The 11,599-nt window shown below is 43.3% G+C and overlaps 1 protein-coding gene across 1 annotated transcript; it reads left to right on the top strand.

Moving 5' to 3' along the window:
* Nucleotides 1–2,135: 2,135 nt before the first annotated feature.
* LOC147860896 (secreted RxLR effector protein 161-like) lies at nt 2,136–2,678 on the top strand. The gene is made up of 2 exons (XM_087323886.1): nt 2,136–2,181; nt 2,281–2,678. Exons 1-2 carry the CDS (start codon nt 2,136–2,138, stop codon nt 2,676–2,678), a joined length of 444 nt encoding a protein of 147 aa, XP_087180012.1.
* The last annotated feature ends 8,921 nt before the right edge of the window (nt 2,679–11,599 follow it).

The following is an 11,599-nucleotide window of genomic DNA, read 5'->3' as shown; positions in this document are numbered from 1 at the left end:
GGGCCTATAATTGCATTAAAATCTTCTATACCCTAGTATTAAAATATTGTGTTCCTTGTGTGTTTTTGAGGTTCTCATGTGGATTGTGGCAGAGGGTTGCATTGTGGCTTGTCTGGATGTTTTACAATTAACCCATGTTGTTGTTGCCATGGTGTAGAAGATTTGTCATGTTTTAAACTTCATTTTACATTTACCCAGTCTTAAGAATACATTATAGATGTATTCTCACAAAGAGAACTTCATGTGCATTTCTGATGATGTAGGTTGGCAATACTGAGGGGAATATTGATCTGACAAGAATAATTATGCGGAGGTTTTGGGATTCAACCATTGCATCAGAAACTCTGGAAGATGAGGATGACAATCATAGGTTTGAGTTTTTCTCAAGTTTTAGTAGTTGATGAATGTCATTCATATGATTTACTTATTTTTACATGGCCATCTCCAAACAGTGATGTTTCTATAACAAACTCCAATGCCCTAATGTATGCAAGATCGTCAGATGCCAAGGTATTATGCTCATTGCTAGTTCAATTATTTATCATGCTTTTTGGCTAGGACATTTAACAATATCTTTTTCCTAAATTATCTTTAAAATAAAGAGGCTGATTATTTAAAAGCTTTGAGGTTTTTATCATGTTAAGTTAGTTCTGAGCAAAATATATACTTTTTTTGTCTATCAAGAGAATTCCCTGTTCAAATATATATCTCGGTGTAGCTCAAGCTTTGGCAATATTCAAAGTTTATTGTATTCAAAAAGTCATTCAATAGTGTCTTAGAACACAATTATTTTCAGGTTCTAAAGTTGCATTTTAACTACTCTCAAGGAGTGGCATAGAAAAATATTCCTCGCGAATCCCAACATGATACCAAGTTCTAACATGGAGGACTAGAGTAAACATACAAAGACAACAAAATTGGTGATTGATGGCATACACCTGTTGTAGCTGCAGTCGTGGTTGGGACAAGCATGCTTGCACTCTTAAAACGATCAAATACATAAGTATGCCAACCATAGACTTATGCATCTGGAAATTCATCTTAGGGCTATCAAGCCTTGATAGCCCCTTGTATTACGTAATTGGCGATTTTGTCATTACCCTTGTTGAGAATTTTCTATAAGAGTTGAAATGACTTCAAATCACAAATGACATTGAGTTTCTAAATGCAATCTAAGAGTATGTATGATATTTTCAATTATTGTAAATGATGTTTTGTGTATGCAAACATTGTTGTCTTCCATAAAATCCATCCTACATTGTATGTATACAAATTTTGACAACATTGTAATTGTCAAATGAGTTTATGAGTATGTGTTGAAAGAGACAAGAGTGATGGCTTTACTGTTGTGTTATCTTCTTGTTTCTTGTGTCCCCCCCTTCCAGAAGTAACCTCTTTATGTTTTATGTGCTATGTTGTTAGTCTTCTATCAACTCGGGGGATAGAGAGTTCAAATTAGTGCCCCTAGATAGGTTTTTTGGTCACAAAGTATTACTCATTGACTAAATTTCCACATCAATGTGTCAAAACAATGGCTTCATTATCTCTGAACTGTTGGCATGACCATCTCACTTTAAACTCTCTACATTACATTGTTGGGATCTCTAACCGTGCTCCTTGTCTCTCTTTCACACACACATTTGGTTCTCTCTTTAGGGATGCCACACACAATGTCATCACATTTTCTCTATCTTCCATATATCCTAAGTATTTTAATTTTTTTATTCTCTTTGGAATACATGGATTGTGTATGTACGATTCCCATATTGTAATTGGAATCCATAGATTATGCTACTTCAACACACTCTACAATATTGGTAGACATTATGGCCACAACAAAAATACGAAAGGCAAAGGAAAGTACTAATTTTTTTTGTGATTTATTTGATTTTGTATTGGGCAATTTTTTATTATTTGATTTGGTATGCGCTAAAACAAATTTTCAATAAGTTCTGGTTGACATTATCACTTATAGGAAAATGGCCGGTTAAAAATTTTAAATTCTGGTAAGGTTCATAAGACGTAGGAAAATTTCTGCTAGGGGCTAGAGACTTTGCCCAACACTGGTTTTGACATGTTACATTGTAAGCCAATATCTACTCTACTCACAACTACTTGTAGACCATCCTTAGACGATGCCCCTAAAACCATTAAAGAATCTCTTGAAATGGAAAATGTACCGTATAAACAAGTCATAGGATATAAGGTATCTAGTTAGTTGTACAAGGCTAGATATATGTTTTAGTGCTGGTTTATTATCACGCTTCATACTAAATCCAGGTCCAAAACATTGGCAAGCTCTTGAACGTGTACTTCGATATCTTAAGCATACTAAAGACTTAGCGATTACTTATTCACTTATACAATCAGACTCATCCCACCACATTCTAAGTGGATGGACAAATCCCTCCTCTAATCTTAGTGGTTGGTCTGATTCTAATTGGAGGGGAGATGTAGATAATTGGAAATCTACTAGTGGGTATGTTTATACACTAGTAGGTGAAGCAATTGCTTTGTGGTCCAAAAAGCAAACAACTGTTGCATTGTCATCAACTGAAGCTGAATATGTTGGAGCTGCACTAGCGATAAAAGAAGGAATTTGGATAAAAGCAATACTTGAAGAATTAAATTTATTCAAAGTACTAGCATTGGAGTTGAATTGTGATAATCAATCATGAATAAATGTAGCACGAAATCCAAAGATGAGTGACGATATTTGACATGTCTCCTTCAAGCATCCACTTTCTTACGAGACTTGATCGAGGAAAAAAAGATAGAATTAAAGTTCACACCATCAACCTCGATGTGGGCCGATTTTCGTATGAAACCAGTTTGAAGTCAAAAGCACATATTATGTTGCAAGAAGATAGGGCTTCTAAATTTTTCTAAAGTTGAAGAAAAGAACATGATGTTTTGATTATTTCATTAGGGGGGAGTGCTGGAATAGAAAATAATAAAATAATAAAACAATAAAACAAATAAACAATAATAAATACGGTGTCTCATCTAAGAGACACATGAAGAGGTATTGTGCCTCATCGGAAAGACACAAACATTGTTTGCAACTACTTGTTCCATCATTGTACACTTTGTTTCATTTGAATGGAATCAATACAACTGAATCTATACAAATCTATTATATAGTCTATTCCCATACTCTTAGACGGCTGGTGTTGGACATTGCTCGGCTGGTTGGTGCATCAACCATTTCTCTTGGGTGGCTATCCAGCCACCTGCCAGACATCGGCCGTCTCGTAGGTTCTGCTATTGTTGGTCGGTGGCGCTGATTGTCTTTCGTAGGCTTTGACCTTCTCCTTCTCCTGAATGTCTTTCTTCTACTTCCTTATCTTTCCTCCTTCTCCTTCTCTCCTTGTCTTTCGTAGAATTTGTATTCCTAGCTCTTCCTTGCTATGTGTCTCTAAATAAGACTTAGCAATGCTTTTAATAGTCTTGGATCGATTTGTGGCAGAGTCGGCAGATAAATCATGTGTCATTTCTAATACAAAATCTTGTTCAATGCTTCCCACTGAAGTATTTCTTAACTGGGAAGGATTATCAAAAGTGGATGTCGATTGGACGGGTGTATAACCTCTTTCTCTTCTTGCTTTGCAGCTCTCAGCCGCTTCCTTTTAAGTGCTTTAGCAATAGGATCAACAACCTCCTTTGCATGGGGAGATCAATAATCTTCAGTACTATATTTGCCTGAATTATGAATAGTTGCTAAATCAATTGTAGAATATGGTTTAGAAGGAGAAAAATCACCGCTCACTTGTGCCTTTGTCTTTGGCCCCATTGCCTCTAATTGTGAAGTCTGTTGAGAATAGCGCGGAATATAGCTTGGCCACAACCGAGTAATGAATCACTTTAATGGGAATCAAACACAGAAATGGAAAGTGGAGAGTACACAAAGGAAATACACAAGATGTTTACGTGGAAAACCCTGAATGGGAAAAACCACGGGAGCCCACAGACTCCAACTATCACTATGAAGAAAAGAGGGTACAATCAGAGACTCGAAGGCAACGACCTCGAGCTCTGTTTCTTCGCCAACCGGTAGTTACAATAGAGTATTTCTCTGTATCTCTCACTCTCTCTGTACAACAATATGACAACAACAACTACTACTACATTTCAAAGTGATTGCCCTAAGTCATATTTATACTTATATGATCTTAGGGCTATTTACAAATATAGCCTCAATAGGCTTACTCAAAACATATTTACAGATATGTCTTCTCTTCTGGTTCTCATCGGGTCCTCTTTATTCATCACCGGATCCCATCCGGAGAGACCGATTTCCCAACAATCTCCCCCTTCACTCCGGCATGGGATGTCTTGTCAGCCCGATCCGCTTTCGACACACATCCAGCTTGTCGGTTGCCAACACCTTGGTCAGCATATCCGACCCGTTCTCCTCCGTGTGGATCTTCGTCAGCATGAACTCTCGATCTTCTACTCTCTCCCGGATCTAGTGGTACGTCCGTTGGATATGTTTCGTCCGGGAATGGTAGGTTGTGTTCTTTGCAAGGTGGATGGCACTTTGATTGTTGTAGTAGAGCCGGTATTCCTCCTGTTGGATCCCTAGCTCTCCAATGAAGTCCTTCATCCAGATTATCTCCTTGTCGGCTTCTACAGTTGCCATGTACTCCGCCTCCGTGGTTGACAACGTTGTCGTGAAGATCCGTCACTACACGCGGATCGTGAGGCGGAATCGCCGGGGTTCTGGACCAGAAGGATTTAGAGTCGATACAAGCTTTGGCGAGAAAGTACTTAAGATAGATTGGGAAAGAGAGAAGTTGAGATTACACGATTGATTTGATAATGAATTTCTTCCTCTTAATTTTCATAAAAAAAACCGTGTTTTTTCTCCTCCCCCTTCCCTCTTTTATAGATGCTCTCATGCATATGATGCATGTGAGGGTACAAGACATGCATAAATTGCATGTTTGCCATTTGGCGCTTAAGTATTACATGTGGTGCGTGTTAACCATGTCACTCATTTTAGCTCTCATGTATGAGAATTTACATGTAAAAGTACAATGATAGAAATATAATTTCAACTAAATAGCATGGCTTAATGGTAAGCCAATTGACTCCTAACTTGGAGGTGCAAGGTTTGAATCCATACTTGCCCTCCTTGTATATGTAAATATGTATATATATTTATATATTTATTTATCTAGTTGCCGGACGCTGGTTCGCCGGATACCGATGCTGTCGCCAGATACCGGTGCCGTCGCCGGATGTCGTCGGTTACCGGTGCCTCGCCAGATACCGGTGCCGGATGCCGCCGCCGGATTGCAGTCGGATGCCGTCGGATCACCCGCTCCATCGCCGGTTCGGTTTTGGTTGGCCAAAACCCTTTTCGAGTAGCTAGCCACCTCCACTCTTAGTTCAAGTTACCTTGAACTCTCTATGCTCCACACATAGACACAAAGATAATATCTTTTGCTCCACCTTATATATGATGAGAGCGGTATTTGTCGTGCCTATGTGGGATATCTCACAATTTTCTCTTTTCTTTTCACAAACTTTATACCCTCATATCTTGACATTTAGCTGTCCATTTCTCGTTTAATAAAGTGCATTCGAAACCTCCATCATTTTGTACTTAGATATTAAAAATGTTATCTTCACAATTATTGTATTACGTGATTCATACTCGATTTCGTACGTTTTATGGGATTTTCACACTATTGCCGAAAATCTTCACGACATCCACCCCCACCAAACGGCACGTCCTCCGGTACGTGCCAAGAAGAGAAGAAGTGAGATTTCGGCTACGATGATCAATTAGATTCCTCCATGTCTTCATTTTCATCTGCCCTATTATGTTCATCGTCGAGGTAATCGAGGTCAGGATCCTTGTCTTGTCTTTTCTTGAAAATCTTTACTCTTTTTCCCGCAATGGGTATGGCCAACCTTGATCCGTCTAGTTCCGCAAGGTGGTATGTGGCATTATCGTTGGCACTTGTCACCACATACGGCCCGAACCATCTTCTTGCGAACTTCCTTGCTGTACTGTGTTGATTGTCAAGGGTGTTGTCGTAAACCAAAACCCAATCCCCTTCTTCAATCTTCTTGGGACAAAGTCGATGCGTGTTGTCGAACCGAACTTTGTTCTTTACTCAGGCTGCCTTCATCATCTTTCACGCTTTTTCTAAATCTTCAGGTCTTCTTTCAAGTTGCCTTATCCGCGCCACTAATAACTCTTCTCGGCTCATCTCGTTCTCCCACGGTATCGCTACCCATGAGGCGATCGTCCTTTCGATGGGCATAATCGGCTTTTGTCCATACATAAGCTTCGTCGGCATATACCCTGTCACCGAGCTATGTGTTGTTCTATCGGCCCACAAGGCATAGGGTAATAGTCGTGGCCAATTCCCGACTCGACCGTTGCATGCCCGTACGATGGCTTTAACGATAGGTCCATGCCCTCGCTCGATCTTCCCATTTGCTTCCGGATTGTAGGCAGTCGTGAGGGAGAGCTTCACGCCTAGTCTTTCGAAGAGCTCCGTCGCTTCGTGCGCGTCCAACTCCCCTCGGTCGGCCACTATCTTCCCTACACATCCATATCGGCAAACAACATCTTCAAGTAAAAATTTACAAACGGCTGAAGTCGTCTTATTTGTCAAGGCTCGTCCTTCCACTTGATTTGTCAAGTCTTCCCTTGCGAGCGCTAAGTACTTCATTTGTCCCACTCCCATTGGCATCGAGACCAGATCCACCATCCATTTGAAGTGAATGGTGAGTGGGTATGTCGGCTTTAACTCATCACGATGACGTATATTTGAATATATTTGGCAAGTTTCACATGTGGACACGAAATGGAGTACATCTTTGTACATGCTTGGCCACCAATACTTCTCCTTCAATTTTTCGAACGTCGCCCATGTTCCTCTATGACCTGCCCAAGCACTCTCGTGGAATTCGGTCATCAGCATCTCTTGCTCTTCTTTCTTTACCACCACTCGACGTGGTATTCCTGTTCTTCGTTTTGGATGTCTCCAAAGGAATCCTCCCTTCAAGAAGTATCGGTAAGCTTTCTTTCGGATTCGTAGGGCCTCCTCCTTTGTTAACGAAGCATCTGTCGTCAATGTTCTTAGGAATCTACCGATGAGTAACCATTCTCCTTCGTACTCGTTCTCGTTGAAGGCGTGGAGGGTTTGCGTGTCCTGGTCTTCCGCCGACAATCGAGCCATCTTGAAGAAGTTGAGGGCGACATCTTCATCTTCCGAAACCATGTTACTTCCATTTGAAAATCTTGCCCTCGACAGCATGTCAGCCATGGCGTTCTTCTTCCCTGCGATGTGACGGATCTCTGGGTTTAAAGACTTGATGTAGGCGATCCACCTTAGCATAGCAAGATCTGGGGTCGCACATCCCGAGATCATTCCGAGGATTAGGAGACAATCTGTCTCTATTATCACTTCTGACCCGATCAGGTAATCTTTGTCCGTCTTCACTGCCGACACAATACCCCAAAGTTCCCGCTTGACTTGGGCATATCTTTGTTGCCGTTCGCTGAGAACCTTTGCTCCGAACCGGACGGCATATCGCGCATTATCTTCACCTTCTTGATTGATGACCCACCCGATTCCGGTTGGGCTCGTATCTACGGTCACGTAAATTGGTTTCCCTTCGGCATAGTCGGCCTTCCTTAGTGCCGGAGCTTCAAGAAGCAGTTTCTTTAATCTTCGCATCGCCTCTGTGTGCTCGTCTCGCCATTCGAACTTTATTCTTTTCTTTAGTAGTCCATATAACGGTTCGGCGACATGAGCGTAGTGAGGAATCCATATATGATAAAACGCGCACGCTCCAAGGAACCTTCGAACCTCCGTTTGGTTTTCACATTCTTCTTTCATGTCTTGGATTGCGTTCACTTTGGATGGCGAGGGCTTCCGGCCGTATGCTCCACACAAGTGACCTACCACCAAGATCTCCGGTTGCCCGAATGCGGATTTTTCTCCCGAAAATGTCAAATTCGCATCTTCGAGCCTTTGAAGCACCTTCTCGCAATCTTTCATATGATCCGCAACGAACTTCCTACAACCTTCCTTATCTTTCGATTCATCTTTCTCCTCATCCGAACATCCTTTTATCGGAATATCATCCAAGAATGGCATCGTGATGTCTGGAATGCAATCCTTCAAGACTTTATTCATGGCATTCACCATATGAGCCACCGAGTTCGTTGCGCCTTGGGGTAAGGTACACATCTGCACAAGCCCGATCGGAGTCCTCATGGTTGTAATGTCCCGACTGTCGATCGCCAATTGGAATTGGTCATATCCGGAGTAGAGATCGCCAATGGAGTAGATGGACCGGCCCGCAAACGCTTCGGCAAATTTGTCCACGCTCGGACCGATTCCGGCATTTCGAATTGTCACCTTGTTGACGGGTTGAAGATCTTGGATGAATCGCAATGATCCATTCTTCTTCGGCACCGTGAACCACCTATTGGAATAAGGAGCATTCGACGGTTCTAGAATTCCCATACTCACCTTCTCCTTTAAGAGCTCGATCAGCTTCGGAAGGTGTGCTCTCGGAACCGGTATCGGTTTCAAGTTCCAAGGCACATGAGGCACCGTGAAGATCACCATCGGCTCTATAACCTTTGGGTCGGCGCATCTGATTTCTCATGGGAAGAATGCGAAAGCCTTCCCATGTCTCTCAAGCATATCGCGAAACATTCAGTCCTCTTCAGGGAGAAGGAAATTCTCCTTTCCAACTCGTAGCTTCCACTTCGTCTCTTTGGTGAAGACATGACCTATCTTCTTCGGATCTCTTAAGCTTGGATCGTTAGCGACTTCCTTCATCTTTTGCCAGCTATCTTCCGGTAGCGGAACCGCAACTGGCTTGATCTTCTTATCCACCGTTTTATATTTCGTGTTGATGTCAGCTTCCTTCATCGAGATGCCACGACGGTATTCATCGATGATAGCGTACATGTTGACGGAGTTAACCGAAATCACGCATTGGTTGTGAAGATAGCTCAAGTCCACGACGTCCTTGATTTCGCCGATAGTGTCGTTAAATGAGGCTTCTTCCATAATATGAGTCATGAACTCCCCTTCTTCTATTATGTTCTCTTCTTTCAGCATCTTCTCGAATTCTTGTATCCGGTGTTTGTGCTTCTTGTCGGGTAGTACTAGTTTACATGCGCCACTAGGTGTGACACATGTTGCTTCTCCTTGCAATCCACTCACTCTTCTTTCTTGTGGGGTCTTGTGATTGCTCGGACTATTTGTGCCCCATGCTTCAATAGTCCGCTCTAAAAATCCGAGGATTCGCCTCCGAGACTATCTCGATTCCTTTCATGATTGGCTCGCACCGTTAGGAATTGGACCGATCTTTGGTTGTCAAGACTCTTTATTCGTGCGAAGGCTGCTCCATTATCGAACACTCTGGTCTCCATCCGAGATGATGTGATATAAGGTTGCCCTAGGATGACAGGATGCGACGCCGATTCTTGTACGAAGAAGTGTTGATCCATCTCCACATCCCCGATCATGACTTTGACATTGGGACAAGCTCCATACAAGTCCTCCGTAGACTTTGTTGCCGCGCGAATCTTCCATCCGTGGTTTGTATTGATTGGCCATCTTCCCTTTTTGTAGAAGTCGGTTGACATGAGGTTGATCTCCGAGCCGTGGTCGTTCAAGGCTACGACGGTCTCTTTCTTCTCCCCGATCTTCACCGGTGTCTCCGTTGTCGCTCGTGCCCAATGAGGTCGAGTGTAGTGGTTGTCCACCATATCTTCATCGATTTCATCTCTTTCCATCATTATGGCATTCGTTTTTGCTTTTTGTGGCTTCTCTTCTTCCTCGTCCGATTGATGTCTCTTTCTCTTTACAAGGTCCACGATCGTGTCGTGGAACTCCTTCTTCGTAATGCCAAGCAATTCCCTCAAGGACAAAGTTACGTGGCTATCAAGAACTCGTTCTTCGAGAATCTTCTTTTGGTCCGTCGTCCTCTCTATGTTCGACCTTAGCTTATAAGTAGGTATAGTCCTTGTCCTCCGAGTGGGGTCTTCGACACCAACCTTCACGGGCTGAACCGTTTCTTCAACTCATATGCTTGGCTCCCCTTTTCGGCTTGATTCTCGTTCCTCCGTTTGTAAAGGTCGACTCGTCTCCGCATCGTCCTTCTTTTTCGCGTTCCTTGTTTCATGTCTTTTTGATGGCCCTTGCTCTTCTATTATCTTTCTCTTTTCTTCGACAAACACCTCGTGGTTGTCGCACATCACCTCTGCGAGTATGGTGTTGTCGTCCACTGGATCCGACCACCCGGTTATGCTTTGCACGCTTCGGTCCGCAAGCTCTACCTCGTTCGATGTGATTTTTCCCTTCTTCTCATATTCGAGAACAGAAGTCCAAAACTTTGCTCCCGCTCTAGCAGCTTCAGTCTTGTCTTTCCCGACTCTTATTCCGGCGGACGCAGCATAGTGCATCGCATCCACATGAGTCGCATCGGCATCCTCCATAGATCTCTTCATTCCTCCTCTTCCGAAATTCACCCGTAGGGGTCTTCTAGTCTCGCTTGAGCAGATCATGTTGTCCTCTATGTATACGATATTTTGTCGAATCGCCTCTCGAAGGCTCGCACAATCCCTTCTCATGTGGTCCATGCTATTGCACCACACGCATCTAAAGGGTTCTTTTCCTTTAGTGCCCCGACGATTCATGTTGGCTAGTGTGACCTTCTCAAACTTCTTCGCTAGCTCTTCAATGATGTTGTCATCAATCTTCTTTTCTTCCACGTTACTTTGTCTCAGCGGCTCAGCTACTTTCTACGGTCTTGCTTTCTCCGTGGTAGTCGGTCCCGTCAAGTCGGTGTCATCAACCCATTGGTGATGCTTGTTGAGCCTATTCAATGCCCGCTTCACCGCGATCCAGTCCGCTACGAGCCCATTTGCTTGGGTATCATCTTCGAGAAGAGTCCCCAACTCCCGTCTATCCTTTATGTCCACGGCCTTCAAGAAGTCCAAAGTCTTGTCCTCTTCAAGCAACACTTGGTCCGTATTGGGGAGATGACTAAACATCTGGTCGAATTCGTCGTACACCCTCGAGACGCTCATCTTCTTATTCTTCTTCTCTATCCACTTCATCAGGGCATGTCGAGTCATCCTCGTTGAGTCTTCAGTCACGAACTCCGCTAGTATCGTTTTCTCGAACTCGGACCATGTTGTCTTACCTTCTTGAAGCTCGATGACGCGTCTTTGGATGTTGTTGGCGACAACTCTCTTGAAGCTTGCGATTTGACGTGCCTCGGACACGTCCCTCTGATTCATCTCCCTCTTATATGCATCAAGGAACTTCGTAACGTTCCTTCCATCGAATTGGCCCTCGAGCTCTACGACACGATCGACAGCCTTCTCCACGCTCGCGTCGTTGTCCCGAGATCTCATCATTTGCTCGACGATTAGAAACATCCTTTCGAGGTCTCCCGCTTGGTTGCTTGAGGACGCCATCTCCAAGTATTAATCTCGACTTGATCCTTCCTACCGCCTCGTTCACGTCGGGTTCACCACTTAATTATGTCGTGAAGATCCGTCACTACGCGCGGATCGTGAGGCGGAACCGCCGGGGTTCTAGAC

Source organism: Azolla caroliniana, unplaced genomic scaffold (assembly GCF_043228905.1).
Source record: "Azolla caroliniana isolate FFs.n. ecotype wild unplaced genomic scaffold, voAzoCaro1.0.p SCAF_8, whole genome shotgun sequence".
Lineage (NCBI taxonomy): Eukaryota > Viridiplantae > Streptophyta > Polypodiopsida > Salviniales > Salviniaceae > Azolla > Azolla caroliniana.
Note: the sequence above shows the minus strand (reverse complement) of the source record. Positions and strands in the feature narration are given on the sequence as shown.